Source organism: Triturus cristatus, chromosome 7 (genome assembly GCF_964204655.1).
Source record: "Triturus cristatus chromosome 7, aTriCri1.1, whole genome shotgun sequence".
NCBI classification, from domain to species: Eukaryota; Metazoa; Chordata; class Amphibia; order Caudata; family Salamandridae; genus Triturus; species Triturus cristatus.
In genome coordinates this window covers 1,443,925,288-1,443,948,820 of record NC_140590.1, presented here as the reverse complement: position 1 = coordinate 1,443,948,820, position 23,533 = coordinate 1,443,925,288, and the positions used below count along the sequence as shown (strand labels likewise).

The window sequence follows — 23,533 nt, the reverse complement described above, 5'->3', positions numbered from 1 at the left end:
GCAAGGTCACCTGACTGGTGACCCCTGTGATGGGTGGGTGTTAGTGTGGGTGAACACACTAGAACGTGTCCAGCCGGACACTACATCCCTCCCAAACTTTAATGAAAAGAAACAAACAAAAGTCCAACCTGTAAGAAAACAAATAAACAAACACATAGCACGAGATGAGTCTCTTCAGGCCGTCAACCAGGTAGCGCTGGCGCTTTGGACCGCATGGTCAGTATGCTTTTGTCTGCCTTGGCGATGTACTTTAGACCGGCCTGGTCTCACGGTGTTGGAGTCTATGTACAAAGTTCAAGTATCGGTGCATCTGGAGCGGTGGTGGAGTCCACTCTGGATATCTCGCAGGCGCTCAGGTTCCGGTGGATGACAAACCTACAGCTGTTGGGGATGATCTCGGTGCGTGAGGCCTTACCTTGGAGGCGACGTGCTTGATGGTCTTTCTAGCTCCTGATAGCTGAGCAACTTCAGACTTGCCTCTCTCGTCTGGACTCCTCTCTCGCTGGAGCCTCCTGGAGGGCCTTCCTGCCGGGCTGCCATGGGACCGTGTGGACTGTGCGGGCTTTGTGTAAGCCGCGCAAAGGCGTGTCAGACTACCAAACTTGCACTCTTACCTGTAGGGTGCTTGATAGTTGTTCGCAGAGACGCTATGAGCCAACTTCCCTGTACCCTACCCTATAACTTGTGATTACAATGATCCACTAAAGCTTCTAGAGAGGGTTTAGGGAGGAGGGCCGGTTTCTGGATGCTGGCGGCTTCTTGTTGGCGACCTGCGAGGCAACAAGTTGCGGTTAACACTATTCTAAATTTTTTGAGTGATGCACTACACTACCAACAAAAATAAGCGTTGTCCTTTGCTCAAAAACTAAAATATCCTACCTGCGATCTTAAGAATGGTTGCTTAGTGTCCGTGGAGTCTTGCGATGGCGTCCAATTGAAGTCAGGAAGTGTTGATTGGTGATGAGAAGTTTTCTGTGTTCTTGTTCTGTCAGGTAATCAGATGTGACAAGAATAAGTTACTAGATTCCTTTTTGTTATACAATTCGTATTTCTACTTTTCCTTCAGTACTGTATAATCACTTACTTGTATTTTACCCCAACTGACTTGTCCATCACATGCTTGGTAAATATGGTTCTTATAAAACATAAAATTGCAAAAACTACATTTAAATCTATCTTGTTATCACGTTTGCTTTAAAAGATTTCTTTTAGTTCTCAGCAATTTTTTTCCAGCTTCTATTATTAGGACTTACAGACGTTGTTTCAAATTCACAATCTAGGAAATTGGCTTGTCACTAAAGTAAGCGCTCCTAAAATCGTTCCAAGCGCTTTAGAAATTGTCCCAAGTTCGAAGTTACTGTCTTGCGTTGGGCGCCTTTAAACTTAAAAAGTATAAACAAGAAATGGTTCACTTAGCTTTCTCTTTGTTCTTCTTTTGCAGGAACAATGACGAGCTTCCCTTTACTGTGGTCCGCCGAATTTCCGACACTGGCAGAAGTCGGGAGGAGCCAGGCGGAAGCCGACGAAGAACAGGTAAGCGGGTCTCTTCTTCGAATCACGTTGGAAGGCCAAGGGCCTTCTAGAACTCAGGTGTGGCTATTTAAAGCCTGGCCACACCCGAGTAAATGCGCACGTCGTGCGCTTTGAACGTAAGCGTTCTTGACGTCAATATGGGCATAAACAGAGATGTGTAAGCGAAAGCTCTGCCCTACGATGTGTTTCCTTGCATACTTTTCAGATGTAACTCTGATTTGCAACATTGTACAAGATCAGGATAAAATCCTTACTTGTACACAAAATCTTGGTCTACAATTATGTAGGAAATCACGATAATAATTCCATAAAAGCCTTTACACATGAATCATGAAATCATTGTCCAGAATACTGTCATAACATTACAATATAAAACCCATTAACCTTTCACGCAATAGAGTGCAGGATGCACGGGACAGGGGTGGGTTTCAAATGGGAATATGCAAACCTGCTATGCTTTTTGTTAGATGTACGTGAAGTATTTTTAAGGACTTTAGGACTTTTCAGCAGTAGTACAAGTCAGATTTAGCTGAATCATGACAAGGCGTCGCTGAGAAACTGCCAACAGGACTCACAGCCAAGTCGCTCATGTAGCCGCAGAAGGTGGTGTCTCCGTCTAGATGTTCTCGCCATCAGGACTCTGGTTCTGTGCCTTCCTCTGATGGTCTTTGGGTGACCAGTCTTCGACTGTGACCCCCATGCTTCCCGTGCCTGTCGTGGAGCTACTGCCGACGCATCTCTCCTATTCGGATTCCCCTCTCACAGGAACTCTGTAGAGGCCCTTGCCCCTGGATTGCCATGTGACCGCGTGGGCTGTGCGGGCTTTTCGTAGGCCGTGCTGAGGGGTCACTGCAGAACTCCCAACAGGGCCACGGCCAAGCCTCATGTAACCCCAAGTGTGGATATTCCAATGGTCGGGTATGCTCTACTTCGGCAGGCTTCAGGTTGACGGGGGCACACAGAAGGTTCCTGGGTGGCTAGCCACGTTGAACGCCGGTTGTCTGGAGTGTTGGGATCCACTCTGGTGGTGCGATGCTCCTCTGACGTCCTTGGTGATGATGCACCTGGATGGCGAGGACAAAAACAGTGATTTTCCTTCAGTTGGGCAACAGGCAGCGATCTCTTGCTTTGGGTGACCTTGTGGAGTGAGGAGGGTTAGAGGGACTTCGTGGCCACTTGCAGTTGTCTTCCAGCAGGTGCACTTGCTAGGCGTGGTGCTATCGATACCAAGCAGCCAGTGACTGGCGAGAGGATGGTCAAACTGCGAAGCGTGGGGCCTGGACGCAGATCGCACTTACTAGCGGCTTACAGTTTGTCCTCCCGCAAAGCTATCTCCAGTGACGTCTCTAAACTCCGGTGGCTGGCTTGTGCTGATGAACACCTTCTCCAGTGCTGGCATGAGTCCTCTGTACTGTCGCTCTTCTCAGTTCCATCCTGCGCGCCTGTGGTGGTTGTCTGCCCTGTAGCGTTGTGCCACTGTTCTTTCTACCTTCGCTGAGTGGCATCCTGCCATTCTCTTTTCCTCCTTCCGACCAGGTCCTCGCTTGGATGTGGCGTCCTGCCACATGTCTCATGTTTGCGCCACATGGACATCTCACTGGTTGCGTCCAGTTCATGGGACGGTCTTCACTTTTCTACTGACCTGTCGCAGGTCTGTCCTGTCAGTAGGACTTGCTTCCTCTTCTTGGGGATCTTTCACGGGCACCATCCCCTCGTCAGGGATTTCGCGGTGCTCCTCTTCTCTTCACTCAAGGGCGTTGTGCTTGCGCCTCAAGGCTGCGCTCTCGTGGCACTTGATCCTGCCACCCTTCGGGCATGCTTGGCGGAGTTGGTCACTTCGAGTGACGTGCTCCATGCTGGCGGTGCGACTGTGGCATCCGGGAATGGGTCGCCTGATGTCGAAATGTACGTCATGGTGGGTCCTGCCACGTGGGGTGTGCAACTCTCTCTTGCATGTCTTGGGCCCCTGGCGTCTCTGTCTGGAGGCAGTGTGAGGGTGGACACTCTGTGCTGTCTTTGGCCCACTGCGGGCCTTCGCTGGCATGATGGAGATGTAGAGAATCTCCATTTGGTCTTCAGCAGTGCTTCTTCTGTGTAGACGTATCTATCTCCTGGGCACTGGACCGTGTTGAAAAGCTTCTGGGCGCATGCCTCGTGCACCTCAGACTTTGTGCTCTTGGTCCTTCTTCTGGACGCCCCTTTTGGGTGCTTGGTGGGTGTGCTCTTCTTTCTTGAGGTGGTGGCTGTCTTCAAGTTTCTGCTTGTATAGAAGTTCCTGCTTTCCCGTTACTGTCTGCCTGAGTTGATGCTTATGCCGCTGGGAGTGGATGACACTCTGCCTTCCTCATGGCAGGCCATGGGCAGGATGGGGGTACCTCTTGGTGCCTTGCCTTGAGCACCGCGCAGCTTAGCAGACGTTCGGTTGTACCAGCTGCTAGTGGTGGCAGCGCTGTCCGTGTGGCATCTTCTTCCGGCAAGACGATTGGCATGAAGCTTTTACTGCGGCACTGGGCACTTGCTTGCTGTCCCTCCTGCCATGCGAATCAGTGGGAGTGTGTCAGTGGAATGAGTGATCCCCTGATGGGGTCACTTCCGGCGCTAGCTGGCTACTTGCAGTTAGGATGCAGTACCACTTGCCACTGCTAGGGGTGCTGCGGCGACTTTCTGTGATTCGGCAGGGATGCTGAAACTGCGAGCCACACTGGGGTGGGGTGTAGCTGCGAGGCTGTTTCCGTGTAATGTCCTTACTTTGTTCGGGTGCAGTACCGACCATGGCCACTAGGTGGCAGTGCAGCGTTGCCTTTCTTTGTCCATTGCAGCAGAGGTTACCATGTAAGGCTCACTGGGCAGCAGGACAGATCTGCCTAGGGAAGGAATGTTAATTTGGAGCCTTCCATGCGCAGGCTGTGTTCTATGTTCATGTGCAGTACCTGCAAAGGCCACGAGGTGGCACTGCAGGGCTGTGGTTTACCGCTGCAGTTGTTCTTGAAGCCTTGAAGCTGTGTGCAGTTCTCAGCTGGGGGGGGGTGGGGGCTCGGCTCTTGCTTTTCAGCCATCCCAGCGATGCAAAAGTGGTTATATTTCCAGGGCTTGCAGGTGAGCAGGTTAGCAGACCCCCCAGGATATAGCGGCATGGATTAGCAAATTTAGCGGCACAAATATGGAAATTTAGCGGCACAAATATGGAAATTTAGCGGCAATTTAGCGGCGTTTTATTTGGCAGTTTATCCTACAACAAACACAGATCTCTTTGTTTTTTGAGTTATTTAACACCATGAAGCTATGTATATTTGGTTTATTTACAATGTAGAGACTTTGTTTGTCTTCAAGACTACAAATAGGACATAAACGTGTTACTGAATAAATGCCCAGGGTACCTGTATGCTTGTCGTGTTAATCTTGCAGTTCTTCTGAGCAGTCCAAATGTAGCCCAATATTGTGCTGCTGATTATAATGCAGGAACAATAATGCCCGGATGGATTGCTCTGAGAGGGACCGTCGTCTGGCTGACAAAATAATTTTGTAGATGCTGTTGCTCCTTTCAGCATCTGCAGAACTGGTCACACAGTCCTTGTACACAGCTGCAAGCTGTGAAAGGACTGGAATGCGGTCAGCCATCCCACACCAAAAAAGGTCAGTGTCAATCACCCCAGAAACAGATGCCTGTACTGCTTCTGGGCCTACATGTTCAAAGTAGAGGCAAAGCTCCTGATCGGGGACTTCGCTGAAACCAGGGATGGCAGAATATGCACTCTTGTCCTTAGGCAGGATGCAGAGTCGTGCAGGATTGAAAAGGCGCACTTGCTTCAAGAACCCAATGCCCGGTTGGGCCTCCCCCATGTATTTGCCCGCCTTTTCCAGAGAATTTTCAAAAACTTCATTGAGCTGGGCTGTTATCTTTTTTTTTTGTGTCAGAGTTAATTTAGCCCCTGCAGTCGTCTGCAGAAATGGTTGTAGTGACTCCAGAGTGAGGACTGAATTGTTTGTTAGGTCTATGTGAAGGTCCTCCAAATAATCATACACCTTCATTGTCACTGGTGTCTGACTCTGGAATAAGTCCATCAGATGCAAAATGTTTTGGCATTTTTCGGCCACAATGTCCAATTGCACTTTTATGCAGTTTCTTTCGTCGCTGTTCAAAATCCTTTGCAGATTTTCAAGGGAATCTGGGGGGGACTTGCTGAGTTGCATCTCAGACTCAACAAACCCAGCATAGGCCTCAAAATGCTTGCAATGGTACTGGACAGCAGCAAACCAAGAATTCCACCGGGTACTGCAAGGATCAGGCGCCATCCGTGGTTTCATCCCATGGTTCTCAGCAAGATGGTGCAGGTACCTTCTCTTTCTGCTCCCGGCCATGTAAAAGATGCGCGAGAAGTACAGGAGGAAAGCATTTAGCTCCACAAAAGGCTTCCTAAATGACTCTCCAATAAGGTTCATTATGTGTGCCAAGCAGGTGATATGTATGGAGTTTGTGTACAGATTTCTCAAAACAGTGTTGTATGCCTTGAGCATGTATGCCGCATTGTCAGTGTTAAAGGAAATAACGTCCTGAAAGGCTATGTTGTACTCTGTGAGCACCTTCACAACTGCTTGCGCTACAGTCCCATGGTTGCACTGTGAGAGGAACACTGTGTCCGCTAGGTGGGTGTGGATCTTACGGCCACCCTGTGCAGAGACAACCGCAAATAACACATTCAATACACACCGCCCTTCAACATCAGGTGTTTCATCAAATATAACACTGATCTTCTGATCTTGCAAGTGTTCTTTCAGCTCGTTCTTTGCTACTATATATCTCTCTGGGAGATAACGTTCTTGAAGCTGATGACTTCCAGGTATTGCTCCACCATTTTGCACTCGCTCATGGAGAAACTTGCGCAGCACAGGGTGGTCGGTTTTGCTCAGCGGAATGTTCAGCGCTGTGCAGACATTGACCCACTCACCTATAATTTCCTGGTTTGAGGCACCGGCAGCTGTACTCTTTGTGAAAAGTGCGTTGACAGTCATCTGACGGGCACGTTTTGGCGAAGAGTGAGGGTCTGGATCATCTGAACAGCGCTTCAAGTGTTTTTGGGACTTCACATGCATATCAACAGTGTGTTTCCGGATGTGATCCACCGCCACATTGCACACACTGCAAAACAGCACACCACCATCCGCATGCATCACAGCGCTGTACTCTTTGGCCCGATCTGCTGCAGTTATATGGGTGGGTAGATGTGATCGGTGCTTCACAGTCTTCAAAGGCTGCATAAACTTCTCCATCGGGCTTTTGTTGTGGTGGCTTGCTGGCCGCTTGGAATGCAAAAGATCTCTGGCTTGTGGCACACTCGCGTAACTCACCTACAAATATATTTGTTGTTACTAGATGTGTTCCAAAGGGGAAAAGGACATTGCAGTTGTTGGGTGGAAAGTTAAGCAAGCATAGGGTAAACGTGGTTAGAAATGCATGGGACTCTGAAGCAAAATTGCATACATGGCGCGTTAACATACAGGTAGGCAGAGGTCCTTCGAAGGGAAATGGCACACTTGTGTGGTCCCGCTCGGCAACTTTTAGTCTGTGGAGGGCAGTGGGGGTGCGAGGTAAACATAAAAAACATAAGCATCACTTTTGCGCAAAAATGGGAAGAAGGGGAAGGAACCACCTGCAAAGAAAGTGAAACCTAACCGCGCGAAACAAATTTGTACAAGTTTAGTTGCAGGAGCATCTCCCCGGAAGTATACAGAAACCAAAACTTAGTATTACCAGTTCTGTGCAGCAGGAAGCAGATGTTAGTTGCCAGACTGCCCAATGACTCTTGAACCAGCAGCTCCTTGCCTCCGGGACTCTACAAAAGAAGAAAAAGGAGTTACAGCTGGATTTGCTAGCCCTTCCCATGGCACACCCCCCACTACGCTGCTCTAAAAACCACAGCACCCCCTTGTGCCCCTGGGCCCGCATAACCAGCTGGCCTCAAAAGAATGACACCTGGACCTGCCGCACACCTTGTGCGCGGCGGGCCCCCAACGACAAAAATGCCTACTTCTCCCCCCCCCAGCCCTCCTTAGGTGGTTCAGGCTCGCTCGCTATTCTCGCTGGCCGCAATAAAATACAACAATTGTTTTACGCCACACCACTTTCAAATGTCACCAGCCGCCACCGACCGTGACCACTGGCGACTTCTTACTGACATCTATATACATAACTGCATAAGCACATAAATATATAAACATGATTTATTATGAATATAGGAAAGAGCAAAACTATTCATCATTTGAAATGTTCTAAAAAGAGGTCGCATCTCATCTCACCTGCGGCTGCTTCTGTCCGTCTTTGTTCTCACACTACCTCACTCGCTCCTCGCTGTCTCCTGCACCTGCGTCAGAGAGGGCAAAAACACTCCCAGGTCATAAAAACACAAGCCAAGTGAAACTTCATCATGGAAGTCATAAGTCAGCGAATGATAAGACTGAACAGCAATAGAATTAACATGCGTTTTATCCTTTTCTCCTATACATAACACAGAAGAAGGGACCTGGGGCTGGAGGGCTGGCGTCACCACGTAGCTGTACAGAGAACGTGTTTTCGCTTGCTCTGGCATATCTGCCTGAGAGAGACTGAAGCTAAATTCACAAGATGCATTGTGTTCAGAGAAAAGGCAAACGTATATCTCTTTCATCTTTATTTCTTCCCAAAAGTAAACTGACAAGACAAGAACTTCAGCCTCAAGCGGAGGTCGATTAACTAAATGCCAAGAGTAAAGGAAATGAAAATATGTTCCCTTTGTCCCTCAGTTGCATCACAGCAAATGGCATCACTGACGCCGGGGCCCGGGACTGGTGGCAGGTGGTTGGTGCTTGGGCCCGCCGCACACTGGGCACGCGGCAGCCCCCAACAATTCAGCGCTCACAGCGCTCACAGCAGCCAATTCAGCGCAATTCAGCGCTCACAGCGCTCAGCTCACCATACTTTTTTGGTTCTTGTTTAGGTCCTGCTATAACAGTTGCCCGCTTGTTTGTAGTGCTCACCTACAGTTTTTGAGCAATTACTATAATCTCTTATCAGGCTGTCAGCTGGTTTTAAGGCTGAAGTTGGCCCTGTGCTTTTCTCTGTGAAAGCCACAGCTAGTTGTAGAATGAATATTTGTCTGCCACCGTTCCCTAGCGGGTTTTGGAACGAACAAACCATGGAAAGGCTCTTTTTCAGTGAAGTACACTATACAAGCGTAGGGTGCAAGAGGGCCATTAGTCTTATTATGCTGTATTAATTAAAACCATTGCGTACATTGAAATGTATAAAACCTAAGCAAGTTTTTAAAGACTTTCAAAACAAGCTCACAGCGCTTTTCCAAACCTATTTTAGAACTGTAAAATTATTTCAGCAGCAGTCCAGATCTGTTACATGAACATGTGAGAGAAATGCTGGAGAGATTCTACTAATAAAAAGTGGGGGATGTGCTGGGATTCAGTATTTCTCATCAACCCGGAAGTACATTGCTAGTTGTAAACATGGCCAAAGAGGGTTTAATCTGAATTTAAGTTTTGAAAAGGCGCAGCCCGTTTAGGGCAGCTTCTCTCTTTCCTGATTATTTTTTCTCCTTGAAATTGAAATTGCATGTATACAGCGCTTACTGCCCCATTCCAGGCATTTTAAGTGCTTTGCGGCAAGTACCAAGCTACTCCAGATCCAAAATGTAGCGGTTAGTCCATTCATTGCTTATTGGGATTCGTTTTATGCTCTCAAAGAAACCATTCCATGCATCTCTTCCAGTTTCTTAACAAATGGTGTATACAAATTAATAGATATTGTTAGGTAGCAGGAATATGGTTTTAAAGAAAAAAGAGAATAAAGCAGACAGGCAGGCATTCAACAGAGTAGTCTATATACACAGGAGGCATGTAGAAGGGAAGGAGAGAGCCATTCAAAATAAATTAAATAGGAGAAAGTTGAAAATTTAAGTCAAGGTTACATTTTCGTGCAGCGTTTTAGGAAGTTAGTGAATAGTTATTTTGCGATAGCCTACAATCTGTGGATGCGTAAACCTGTAGAAAGAGACAACGAACCATCTGCTGAAGGGCCCAATTCCATTGTTAAATTATGCTCTAAAAGAATGCGCATTTTAGTTTTCTTTTTAGAAACACTTTGACCTTAAATAGGATGGTGACTGGCTTCACTGCAGAATGCAACTCTGTGCTTGTTGAGACCCCTTTATGAGCTATGTCAAGCAGTGTGGCAGTCAATACTACGAAGCATTGCTACATTTTATGCAAATAATTTTGCACTATACATAAACTATACATATAAACATACGTAGACGCCCGCCATCTTAATATATAACAAGGCAGTTGGTAAACCTGTTGCAGCAATCATCATTAGTATATTCAGTGCATAATTATCTTGAGCGAACTAGGTTTTGTGTACTCTCAAATGTAGCTTTTACGTTGATTTTGAGTTGCTGTGTGTTTAGAGAATTGTTGACAGCAAAGGCTCTTTTAAACAACACTTGGAGCTTATGCGCCGGAAATCAGTTGCTCTCACTGCCACCTTCAAGCACCTCAAAACAGCCACAGGATCCTTCACCTTTCTACCGCTGCTGAAAAGAACTCAGGCGATATGAATTCCCACTATTGCCTGTGGAAGCAAATTTTAAGGGTGAGAGACGCCTCCCAGCTCACAGCAGCTTACCTGGGCCTCTGGGCCTCCCGAGACGACGATCAGACGATCCACCACCAGCACCAGCCACAACGATACGATGACGATCCAGACCAGCAGCGCCGCTCCAGACCAGGTGAGTCGCGTCGTTATCGAGTCGTCAGCACTGCCTGCAGTGAGGACCCCCCCTACCCCCCTTCTATTGGTCTATTGGACCCGTGGCAAGAGCCACTGGCCCAATAGAACAATAGAAGAGGAAGAGAGGCGGGTGGTCTGCTGTCTGCTGCTGGATGGGGGTGGGATGCAGCCAGGATGCCAGGATTTCGCGGGCACTTTTGTAAAAATCGCGGCATTTTTACAAAAGTGCCGATTTCGCAATTTTTTTGCAAATCGCGAAATCGCGAAATCCTGGAGGGTCTGGTTATCGCATGAGGAAGCCTGCAGTATTGACGTATGGAGGCCCCTCTTCCCACCAGGTATGAAGATGTGATGTTGGGCAGATGCCCGAACTCCTCTAGTAGTGCCGGTTGGCTTCCTTGCAGACGGAGGGAGGGCTCATCTGCCGGGTGCTTGTGGCGTTTGGTTGGGCCCCTGGCCCATAGCATTCTGTACCAAAACCTGGACCAACACCACCTCGGGACCGGACATCGCCCTCGCCATTCCCCAAGGATACAAGATCTCCAGGAAGGACCGCCCCACCCGCCGGGGAGGAGGAATCGCCATCGTCCACAAATATACCCTCCGCCTGATCACACTCCCGACGAGCCCACAGACCTGATGGAACACCTTCACTTAAAGATACTGGCCAGCCCTACCTCCACCCTCCGAGGAACCCTCATCTACCGACCCCCTGGACCCCACGGACTTTTCGCCAACTCCATCACGGACATCATCTCCCCGCATGCCATCGTGTCCACCAACTACACCCTACTGGGAGACCTCAACTTCCACCTCGACAACCAACTGGACCCCAGCACCACATCCCTCCTGGACAACCTCCACAACATTGGACTCCGCCAGATCGTGACCGAACCCACGCACTCAGCAGGACACACCCTCGACCCCCTCTTCACAACAGGAAACTCCATCACCTTCAGCCACACCACCAAACTCCCATGGACTGACCGTCGATGCGTCCACTTCACCTTCAAAACACCCACCATCCACAGACACCAGCACCTGCTCCCACGAAGAAACTGGACCAGAATCACCGACGACCAGCTAACCTCATCACTCAGCAACTCCACCCCAACCATCACGGAAAACGACAACGCCAACACCGCAGCCCGAACCCTGCACAGATGGCTCTCCAACAGCGCCAACACCATAGCCCTCCTCAAGAAAAACAACAACACCCACGCCAAGAAAGCTAGATGGTTCACCACCGAACTTCGAGAGTCCAGACGCACTTGCCGCCACCTCGAAAAGGCCTGGAGGAACACCAAATCCACAGAAGCCCACAACAACTTCAGAGCAGCCACCAACGCCCACCACCAACTCATCAGAAAAATGAGGAAAAAAGCGATTGAAGACAGAATCTCCACTCATGAACACAACAACAAAGAACTCTTCAACATTATCAAGGTGTTCGCCCAACCCACTAGCGAGTCCACCAATTTCCCTCCCTCACAAGACCTCTGCGACAAACTCAGCACCTTTTTCCACCACAAAATCAAGAGCATCTACGACAACTTCGACGAAGACAACCAACACACTGAACCCTCACCTACCACCATCGACACCCTGAAGCCAGCGATCGACAACTGGACAGCCCTCACCACGAAGACACACTGAAGACGATGAAGTCAATCCACTCCGGGGCCCCCACGGACCCCTGCCCCCACCACATTTTCAACAGAGCCGCCGACACCATCGCACCCATGCTCTGCCACACCATCAACCGCTCCCTGGCAACCGCCTCGTTCCCTGACGACTGTAATCATGCTGAGATCAACCCCCTCCTGAAGAAACCCTCGGCGGACCCCACTGACCTCAAAAACTACAGACCCATCTCCCTGCTCCCGTTCCCAGCTAAAGTCATCGAGAAAGCCATCAACAGCCAACTCACCACATTCATCGAAGAGCATAACATCCTCGACTCCTCCCAATCCGGCTTCAGAAAAAAACACAGTACGGAAACCGCCCTCCTCGCCGCAACAGACGACATCCGTACCTTACTGGACAAAGGAGAAACAGCAACCCTCATCATCCTCAACCTCGCAGCGGCGTTCGACACAGTCTCTCACCGCACCCTAATACGCAGACTCCACGATGCAGGGATCCAAGACAAGGCCCTCGACTGGATCTGCTCCTTCCTCTCCAGCAGAATGCAGCGGGTCAGACTCCCCCCTTTCCTCTCAGACCCTACACCTACCACCTACGGAGTCCCCCAGGGGTCCTCCCTCAGCCCTACGCTCTTCAACATCTACATGGCTCCGCTCGCCCCCATCGTCAGAACCTACGGACTCAACATTGTGTCATACGCAGACGACACCCAACTCATACTCTCCCTATCCAACTAACTCAACACCGCCAGACACAACTTTCGAGAAGGCATGGAAGCCGTCGCCAAATGGATGAAAAACAGCTGCCTACAACTAAACACCAACAAAGCGGAAGTGCTCATCATGGGCCCAAACCCAGATGCCTGGAATGACACCTGGTGGCTCCCCGCCCTCGGAAGCCTGCCTACCCCCACGGACCACACACGCAACCTGGGATTCATCCTGGACTCAGAGCTCAAAATGGACTGCCAGATCAACTCCGTCTCGTCCTCCTGCTTCCACACCCTCCGCCTCCTACGTAAGACCTTCAAATGGATCCCCCTCGAACACAGAAAGACTGCCACTCACGCCCTGGTCACCAGCAGGCTCGACTACGGCAATGCACTCTATGCCGGAATAAACAAAAACCTCACCCGCAAGCTACAGAACATCCAAAACGCCACCGCAAGACTAGTCCTCAACCTGCCAAGACACTGCCACATCTCCCAGCACCTGCGAACACTCCACTGGCTCCCCATCAAAGCTAGAGTCACCTTCAAGATGCTAACCCACGCTCACAAGGCTCTCCACGACACCGGACCAGCATACCTGAATAGCCAACTCAAATTCCACGCACCCCAAAGGACCCTACGATCAGCCCAGCTCTCCTACGCAGTGGTCCCCCGCACCAGAAAGACCAGATCGGGAGGCCGCTCATTCTCCTTCCTCGCGGCCAGAGCCTGGAACGACCTTCCGCTCCACCTCAGACAGATAACATCGCTCCCCATCTTCGCAAGAAACCTCAAAACCTGGCTCTTCGACAGACCCCCTCCTTGATGGACTGGAACCTGCGAACCCCCCCCCCCCACGCCCCCAGCACCTTGAGACCCTTACGGGTGAGTAGTCGCGCTTAGTAAACACCTGATTTTTTTTTTTTCTCTGGCTGAGTCTCTTCGCTCCACATGACGCTCAGGCGCACTGCTCCCACCTTACACCTACCGCTCCGGCACTGGTTCCTGGGTAGCGCTGTGTGCAGAGCAGACGTGGGTCATTAAGCTGCTGCCGGGGGGCGTTGTAGCATTTCACGTGCTCCTCAGGCAGACTCAGGCTTCACATCAGTCAGGCTGCGTCTGGAGATTCCTTTCCTTCTCCCTGGTGACAGTCTTTCGGTGCTCGTGGGCCATGCAGGGGCTGAGGCTCAAGACTGGGGCTCGCAGTGGCTGTGCGGCAGGGTGTCGCATCGTGATTCTATGCTCTGTCGGGTTGCTAACCATGATCTACCCTAAGTAAGTATTGCGGCTACCTTGATTGCTGGGTCCAGATCAGTTGTCCCAGCATTGAGGGCCATGTCTTTCGTGCCGGCACTGTTGACTTGATACAGTGGGTAGTGGTCACCAGGGGTGCAGCCGGTAGGACGCTGTTCCCATGGGCATATAGTCGGCATCACTCTCGCTGAGGTCACTCCGCCCACGCAGGCACTTTAGGCGTGCTCCACAGGGCCGGTCCGTACACCGTGTCTGTGAGGGTACGAACATGTAGGCGGTGGGCGCCGGTGTACTTATAAGCGGCCTTCTTCTTGTCCTGTTCTGTCACAGTAGTAGTCGTGCTGGCAGCAGGTGCGGAGGCTTAGGCGCAGGCTACCCTTCCCCCACGAGGAGCGATGGAGTTCCTGTCGGTCTCCACGCGGGGTCAGACCCGCTTGTCGCCATTGTGGTGTCGCGGGCCCAGGGCCCACATGCTATATCAATAAGGCACACAGAGTCATGCTTAATGTGCTGGTAACTGGCCCAGGGCACGTGCGCCCAGCCCCTTTTATTAGCAGGGTCATCTGACTGGTGACCCCTGTGATGGGGGTGTGTTGTTTTGGTGAAAACACTAGAACGTGTCCAGCCGGACACTACAGTTACTAAAGATATGATAGTATCTTTGGGAAGAGAGACAGTGACCTGAAAAAATGCACTGTAGATAAAGATAGAATGTGATACCGGTGAGAGATATTGTGCCTGAAGACACAGGGTAGTATAGTATATGAAAACCACATCTTGCCATGCAACGTCCAGTTTGAAAAGACATACTTGTTATTCCAGTACTGAAGGCATAGATGTTTCCTATGCTACCAAATTACCCAAGGCCGACTGCTCAATAATAGACAGTGCTTATTGCATGATAATGATACTTCCCTGAGCCCTGAGAATGAATATGGAGAGTGAACACCGCACAGCTACTATCTGGGATATTTTTTTTCCCCAGCTTTTGTTTTTGTTATAATGAGCAGCTTAGATACACCAAAGGACCTTGGGGCATATTTACAAGCCCCTATCGCCACCACAATGTGATGGCGATAGGGGCCTCGCCTTATTTACAAGGCAGCGTTAAGCCACTTAAAGCCAGTTAAAAAGCAGGATGACATTTCCTTAAATACAGGCATACATTCACATATATTTGTAGTATAACGCTAACATGTACCTCTGGGTTTAGTGTTTTGTTATATGTGGCTACGTAATTTGCTAAAACGCGACAGGCATCCATGTATAAGTGCATGTCTAAGAGTTGAATAAATGTGGAAATATACCATTTTACGACTCTATTTATTCCAAAAACACAAAATAAATATGGATAAATACCAGTAAGATGGGCAAAAAATTAATATGGATAAATACAAACAGAAATGTTAAAAACGAAATACCATAAACCCATGAGCCCTATTCATGATTTACAGAACAATAATATGGAGCGCAAGACCACCGTCGGAGGAATATCCTTCTCCTACCTGGCGGCCAAGACCCGGAACTCCCTCCCCACCCACCTACGGCTGACCCAGAACCATCTCGCCTTCAGGAAGCAGCCCAAGACCTGGCTCTTCGAACAGCAGTGGATCCCCCCCCCCCCCTCCCAGCGCCTTGAGACCCTCCGGGTGAGTAGCGCGCTTTACAAATACCATGATTGATTGATTGAGCGTAGAGTTCCATTTAGGGTAAATGCAGTACAAAAAAGATGTAGAAGGGCGGCATATCATTCTGCAAGGCCTCTAGACAAACAGATGTGACACTAGTTATTACATAGAGATAAAACCTAAATGACCCAGCATTCCTGGCAAAAATTATTTGGCATGGATCCCCATTTTTAGGTCTCGCCTGGCGTAGGCTGCGCGCAAGCGCAGTCTCGCTGGCGAGATTTAATGAGATGTGGTATTTTCTGTAAGGGGCATTAAGCCCCGCCCCTCTTTTCCATTGGCTGGCGTCACCGTTTATGCTAAACGGTGGCCAGCCATTGGAAAAGAGGTGTCGGTGACGTCTTTGCTCGGCTTTCTGAGCCGTCCCATTTGGACGGCCTCGCCTACTTTACGTTCGTCGCAAAAGGTTTCTTATCTTTATGGGGCCAAACACATGGCCCCATAAAGATAAGAAACTTTTTGGCAGGAGAGGCTGTCCAAGTGGGACGGCAGAAAAAGGCGAAGAAAACCTCATGGCGAGCGCATGTTTAGGAATGAAGGTGTGTTACGAGCTGTTGTACCAGGTATGAGAAACCAAACACCGATGAGCGCCCGCCGTGTTGCGGGGGCATAGAGTGGCAAACTGGAACCCCTGGGTTGTGGCCGGGCGGGTACCGATCCTCGCTGCTCCCGCCCTTCCTGCACGGGGAGCTCGGATGGGTGCCCTGCAGCCCCAGATGCCCCCGTCCCCTGCAGATGCCCCAGTCCTGCCCCCACCTCTGCCATCTTGTGCGCTAGGCGGGCTCGGATCGAAGGGAGGAGGAGCGCTCCCGGGATGACGCTTCCCAGGCTGCAGCGCAGTGCGGGATGAGGGGAGGGCCCAGCTGCTGCCAAAGCCAGGAGTGCACCGGATAGGGAGGCACTGGGATACCCGGGACCGGCGGCTCCCAGACACCGACCCGGGCTGAAGCAGACCCGCATGAATCAGGCATCGGAGAAGGGTCGGAGGGAGCGAGGGGATCCTAGAGCCTCCCCAGCACCAGCCGGGATAGGAGGTGAGCAGAACCCGCCAGGGCTTCGGAAAGCCCACACCGGGATGGGCATGAGCCTCTCTGTGCCACCCCCGCTCGGGGTGTTTTTGTATTTCCAGTGAACCTTGAGCAGTCTAAATTCACCAGTTTCAAGTAGCCTGCTCGCATTTCGACTTTAAATTTATTTTATCAAAAATCGGATTTTCCTGTTTGTACGCACACTCGCTTGTGTACCTTTGGCACCTGTTTGTAGAGTGATTTTTATTAGGATAGGCACAAACCCACGCATCATTATGCATAACTATTATTGTAAAAGATACTACCTTTCTCTGGCATATAAGGCTGAGGGGGTGCCACCTACCACACAATTCTGATTAGTAAGCAGTAGCGGTCCGTGGAGGGAGTTCCGTGGGGCGGTGAGGCGGGGCGGGGGAATGTAAACACCGGAATATGGATGAACGGAGGTATGTACACATTTAAATAAATAAAACGAATTCCTTTGCACGCGCTGCATTGCAAAATGCGATGCAGCAGGCGCAACGAAATTCGTTTTATTTATTTAAATGTGTACTTACCTCCGTTCATCCATATTCCGGTGTTTACATTCCCCCAACCTGCCCCTCTCCCGCCCCGCCTCACCGCCCCACGGAACTCCCTCCACAGACCGCTACTGTTAGTAAGACATCGGCTCTTGCAGCACAAGCTTTTCTCTGGTCTTTCATATGTTTCAGTATGCCATCCTTTGCTATTAAGTTTTGGCCTAACCATATTCGCGGTGGTGCTTAGCAAAACATATGAAATAACTCCCAGCAGTAAGTGTATGGTTATCCAAGCTCCCTGTTACCACTAGGAGATGCTGGTAGCTTATTTGTGTTAATCATGACCAAGCTATAGCTCCGTGCTGTGGAAATGGGCACTGTCAAATCATCAAAAATAGTAATAACGTCCCTTATGCGTGTTAATGCATGTTTTTGCTGCTCAGCTGAATTTCTGACACCCATAAACGAAAGGTGAAGTTGGGATGTATTGGACTAGCTAAACTTTTTGTTCAGGATATAACATTGAAAAAAAGAGTTAGTTTTAATATGATAATTATGATTTGGTATCATTTTATAAGATGCTATTTATTGCTTGAGTTGGGAGACATGCCATATGGATCTTTTACCATGCTGCCATAATGTTTTTAACTCTTCTGACCCAGAATGTTTTCCAACTGCACATCCCTGGACGAGTGCACCAAAACTTTTATGCAGCATGTTTCTTTTTAGAGCCACTCATTAAGGATTTGGCTAAATGGAAATGAATGAACCTTGTGGCGCTTTACACTCTCAGGCATTCGCCTGTCTCCTAGTCAAACATTATCTAAAAGTATTATTGGTCGCATCAGAATATGCTGAATTCTGCATTACTGCGCCAACAAGGCAGCCTCCACTGGGCCATGCTTGTATGCTCTGCACTTCTGTGATGTCTCCTGTCTTCACGAGAAGTTACCTTCTGGTTTGTTAATAATTAGCTAGCTTGGTGGCAAGGTACTATGTATGTGTTTGTGTCTTTATAGAAATTGCGATGAATCCCAAAGCAAGATCCTACAACGCCTCTTTACTCTAGCTCACACATGAATTGAGGTATGTCTCGCGGAAATATGCTTTGTCTTTGGGTATGGGGGCAGGGGTCGGATGGACATATCTGCCCCTTAGTGGTGCAAACTGAAACCTCGCACCAGAACGTGGAACATGAACTTTACAAAGTCGTCAAATTCCCTTGGTCGGGCGCATCAGAGTGCAAGGCTTCCATCACAATGAAGTTGTCTTGATTATGTCTTTGGTACAAAGTTGATATTCTTAACAGTACTCATTTTTATTAAGCTCAAAAGCCTGAGAAACTTCTATATTCTAACTCGTCATCTTAAATTAAGGCCAAGTGTACGCGAAGTGCCCCGGCCATCCAACCACTCTGCTCTTACAGTTCACAATCAGTTTTAATAGATTATTTTCCCATTTGAATATATGTTCCTGTTTGAATATATATATGCCCCACCCAGATCTGACCTCGCGCATCTTCTTCTGCTCCACCAACGAGAAATAACAAATCAACCAGCAGGGGTGGGGGCTCGGGGGCCTCGCCCTATCCCACAACACAGAGATGGGAGATAAGGTGAACCCCGCCACCCCCCCTCTAAACAAACACCCCACCTGATGGAGTGGCGGGAAGGTACCCGCCACTCAGAGACCCCTCTACAACTGCCCCCACCCCCTGCCGGCATCCCACGCACAGGACAAGGTACTTCCTGGCTCCTTCTCCAAGGGGGTCTCTTCCGTCAGTTAGACTCGCCCAGCCCCCCACCTTAGGTGCCCCCTCCTGTTTAATGCGTTCACGAGCTGAGGCGCTTCGAGGCGCATTAAAGCGCTGCTCCTGGCTTTGTACCACAGGCCTCTCTTTGCACGTGCGAATCCAATATATTTATTTATTTAACGACTTCAACAAGCATTTGCAATGCAATAAACTATTGGCATTGTAAATGACAATGCCTTTTATTTATGTTTTGAAAACGAAAACTAAAATAAAAGGCATTGTTATTTGCAATGTCAATAGCTCAAACTCGCGTAAATGCGAGACCTATTGCATTGCATATGCTTGTTGGATATGCGGTGTTGACTTCAATCTGAGTCCCTCTAGACTCTAGAATAAAAAGATTGGGAGGAGGGACTAAGGCACTTTCCAAAGCTGGAGAAGTGCGTTGACTGCTCATGAATGACGATTAACTCTGAGACATCTTAGGTAAGGCACTGCATGACTCTGCTTCCAAAATAGACTTCTGTTTGGACACAAAGATATAAGCAATTAGTGATGTTTTAAATCAGAGGCAAAGTGAGCAATTTCACAGGCCCCTCACCTTCAATCGCGCTTCTATTTCTTTCTTTCCACCCTAACATATAATGCAGTATTGTTTGGCATCATGTGGCTTGAATTTGCAGAAAATGGGTGATAAAATGTAAAGTTGTTACAAAAAGAGGGTGCCCAAAATATGCTTTACCTTGGGCCCCCAAAATCCTAAAGTGACGCTGTTTGCAATTGGGGAACAGGAGGCATACACCTACCCAACCTTAGTCCGTCTACTCCCCTGTGTTCATAGGCTTAACACTACTAGAACATAAAATAAAGCCAAATAAAAATATTTCCAAATAAAACACTGCTCGAACATGGAGATTCTCATACGGCGTTCAAATCTGAGACATTGCTAGAATCAGCCTTTCAAGTTGAACTCAGAGCATCTATTAAAGAATTTTTCCAAATTAATTAAGGAACACAGCACATTATGGGAGGCATTTAAAGTGTTTCTAAGGAAGATTTGCATTTCCAAACACTCAGGTGTATTAAAGGCAATCCACACTAGATTAGTAGAACTGGAGACTGCTCTCTGGGAACTTGAGCAGTGCTACACAACCACTGGTGTTGCAAATATAGCATGCTACAACGCATGCTTTTACATCGCGTTCCGTAACAATGCGGTCGTTACAGCGACCCATTGTTACAACGCACTGCCATTACATTGCAAGTCATTAGATCGACTTGCACTAGATGGCGCTCCAACAATAGGAATAGTATAATTTACTATTCCAACTCCAGCCTGCGCAACAGTAGGGAAGATGTTGGAGCGCCATCTAGTGCAAATCGATCTAATGACTTGCGATGTAATGGCATCGTGTTGTGACAACGGGTCGTTGTAACGGCCACGTTGTTACGGAACGTGATATAACAACCACGTTGTAAAGGTTGTTTCCTGTTACAGCCATACATACAGAAATTCACAATAACATTTCCAAATAGAAGTTAGAACAGATATGCTGTTTCAGAGCGTATGGTGGGGTGAGCTTTCAGGCCGCACATTAGCAAGGTTGATTCAGCTGCAATGGTTGATGCGAGACATATGCCACATCAACAAGGAAAAGGGGGTGGCAAACTATGACTTTAGAAGGAATAAATGAATTTGTGGAATGCTATTCCTTACTATACTCATCACACATACCACCTAACCCACAGGGAACTATCAACTACATGCAGACAGCAATGTTAGATTGACTAGAAAAAGTGAATGAAAAGTAAATGGGAGGTACCCAATAATGTAGGGGAGAGGATGTGGCCTAATAGCTAGAGCGGTCGACCCCGATGCTCAGGGACCGGCAGGGATGCTCAACATCCTGTGATCCTAGGCAAATCATTAATCTCCCTGTGAATAACAATAAATGAATAAATGTGTCCGTCTGTAACGCTCATGTAAAGCACTCTCGTACCTTTGGGTCAAGTTCGCGCTATATGAAAGTCCAGGATTTTTTTTTTAGCAGAAATTAAGATAGCACTCAAGGGCATGAACAGTGGGTGAGTACCGGGAAGTGATGGTCTGACTTTTGACTTATAAAGAATATATTGATGTTCTTGAACCCCATATCTTACAAATGAATGATGCAGTGTTGACCACTAGGGTACTACCACCCATGTTGTGAGAAGCTGTAATCTTCAATTTGCTGGAGCTAAATAAACCTCCTCAAATTTTCAAGTCATATGACCCACTAGGGCTGGTTCTAGGATTTTTACGGCCCAGGTAGAAAGGGAATGTGTGAGGCCCATCTAATCTGCATATTATGTGACCCATTTGAGCGGTTTGCATCTGCATAGATGCCCCTAGCCAAGAAGATGCTTTATGCAGACTCCTCCTGGGCTGCAGCCCCTCCGTCTCAGACACCTCCAAACACCTCTTAACCACTCATAAAGGCTGAAGGTGTGAGGGTTGCTCCTCATCACCAGAGTTAATACTGTCAGAAGGCTAAACAACAGGACAGTAGTCATCCCATGGTGCCCCTGTGTGGGTGAGAGGGAGGAGATCCAATGTCGGACAAACCTGCAGAATGTATCTCCTTGCATCTGGTACCAAGGCCACTCCTCAGTGGTTCACCTCGCAACCCCATAGCAGAGAGGCCAGGGGAATGGGCCTCGTCCCGTGGGCCCAATTGCAAGGAGACACCTTTTGTGCCGTGGCCTGACTGTATCGCAGGGGTGTCGGGCACCAAGTTAATGAGCTGAGTGCTGGGCCGTGGGCAGCTGCCCGCACTGCCTATGACTACCGCCGACCCTGTTAATCATTGTCACTCATTACGATTGACAATAACATATTAGCTAATAAGCTACTGCCTTGTATGCCTGAACTGGTATTCCCCAATCAGCCTAGCTTCATCAGAGGCAGATTTATCACCAACAAACTTTGAACTCTGTTTGCAATAGTACACCAAAGACAACAAGGGGCCAATTCACAGAATTAACTTAAGACAAAATCCTAAACTTACTACTTTTGGTATTCATAGAAGGCATTTAGTAGTAAGAAAGTTAGGATTTTGTCTTAAGTTTGACTTAAGACAAACGTAAGACAAACTTAAGACAGACTTACGACAGACTTAAGACAGACTTAAGACAGACTTAAGACAGACTTAAGACAGACTTAAGACTAACTTAAGACAGACTTAAGACAGACTTAAGACAAACTTAAGACAAAATCCTAACTTAAGTCTGTCTTAAGTCTGTCTTAAGTCTGTATTAGGTCTGTCTTAAGTTTGTCTTAAGTCAAACTTAAGACAAAATCCTAACTTTACTACTACTAAATGCCTTCTGTGAATACCAAAAGTAGTAAGTTTAGGATTTTGTCTTAAGTTAGTTCTGTGAATCGGGCCCCCAGAGTTTGGTGCAGTTTCCATCTTCTTAGATGCAGCTAAAGCATCTGACTGGATAGAGTGCCACTGCATAGGATGGGAATGGGGAATGAATTAATAGGGTGGATCATGCGCTTATATATGAATACAGTTAGCCAGCGTTAGAACAAACAGTATATTTTCAAATTCACTCAGAGTAACTAGATTCACATGACAGGGATGTCCTAGGTAACATGCACTGTTTGTAATTCATGTGAAATTGCTAGCAAGTTAATTGAGAGAGATTGACTAAGAGGGATGGTTCCACTTCAGAGTTTGCTGGATCTTACTTTTCCTGTGTAGTGGTGATATTCTGCTATTGTTCAAAAACCAAGATATAAATTTGGATTTACTTGTCCATGATTATATCACCCACCCTTACTTTCATGCTTGATAACGTGTGTGTAACACTCACGCAGTGGCGTAGCGTGGGGGTAAACAGGGGCGGTAACCCCGGGTGCAAAATTCTTAGGGGAATTTTCAGGGGCTGCAAAATTTTAAAAGGGGCGCAAAATTTTAAAAGAAGAGTGGAAGACTACTGGCCTTGCCCCGGGTGCTGGCAACCCACGCTACGCCGCTGCACTCACGTAAGAAAAACTACAGAGAGAGCTCATGGATGTATTGCTTTCATTACGTTAAAAGGATATGTGCACAACAATTTCATACAGTCGGTGATCATTCTAATGCCCAGAAACCAAGACAGTGCCATTTAATGGTGAACAGATTTCTCATTATAAATTCCTACATAGAAGCTTCTATACACTGCAAGTTCTGAGAGCCTGATATTGAAGGTCGAAGTAAAATGTAAACAATGCACCTTCCCTATGGCAGATTTCATACATCTGGCATGGCACTTTCCAAGCCTAGAAGACTACTGGTCTGAAGTGGGCCTGGAGATTACAGAAATTATACATACAAAAATGTAAACTGTTTTCCTTAGAGGCATTACTGGGATATTTTGGTGAAGTGCTGAAACCCTGTATGAAATTTGTGGCACTCGAGCTTGGACATGCCCAGACAAGAATGGCAGTCAGGTGGAGCTGCGACCCTATTCCAAGACAGAAGATTGGATAAAGTCCTTAATCACAGGTAATAATATTGCTAAACTATATGTAACTTTGCTTCTCCACATGTCTAGACCAAAGCCGGCTCCTCTGCTAAGGTGGAGGAGCGCGGCCCGA

General features: G+C 48.2%; 1 protein-coding gene across 1 annotated transcript; it reads right to left on the bottom strand.

Annotated features, from left to right (window-relative positions):
- Nucleotides 1–887: 887 nt before the first annotated feature.
- On the bottom strand, nt 888–6,801 carry LOC146812164 (CGG triplet repeat-binding protein 1-like). Its single transcript, XM_085615141.1, has 2 exons — nt 6,480–6,801; nt 888–985 (listed from the first exon to the last, which is right to left on the bottom strand). Exons 1-2 carry the CDS (start codon nt 6,799–6,801, stop codon nt 888–890), a joined length of 420 nt encoding a protein of 139 aa, XP_085471267.1.
- Between the last annotated feature and the right edge of the window lie 16,732 nt (nt 6,802–23,533).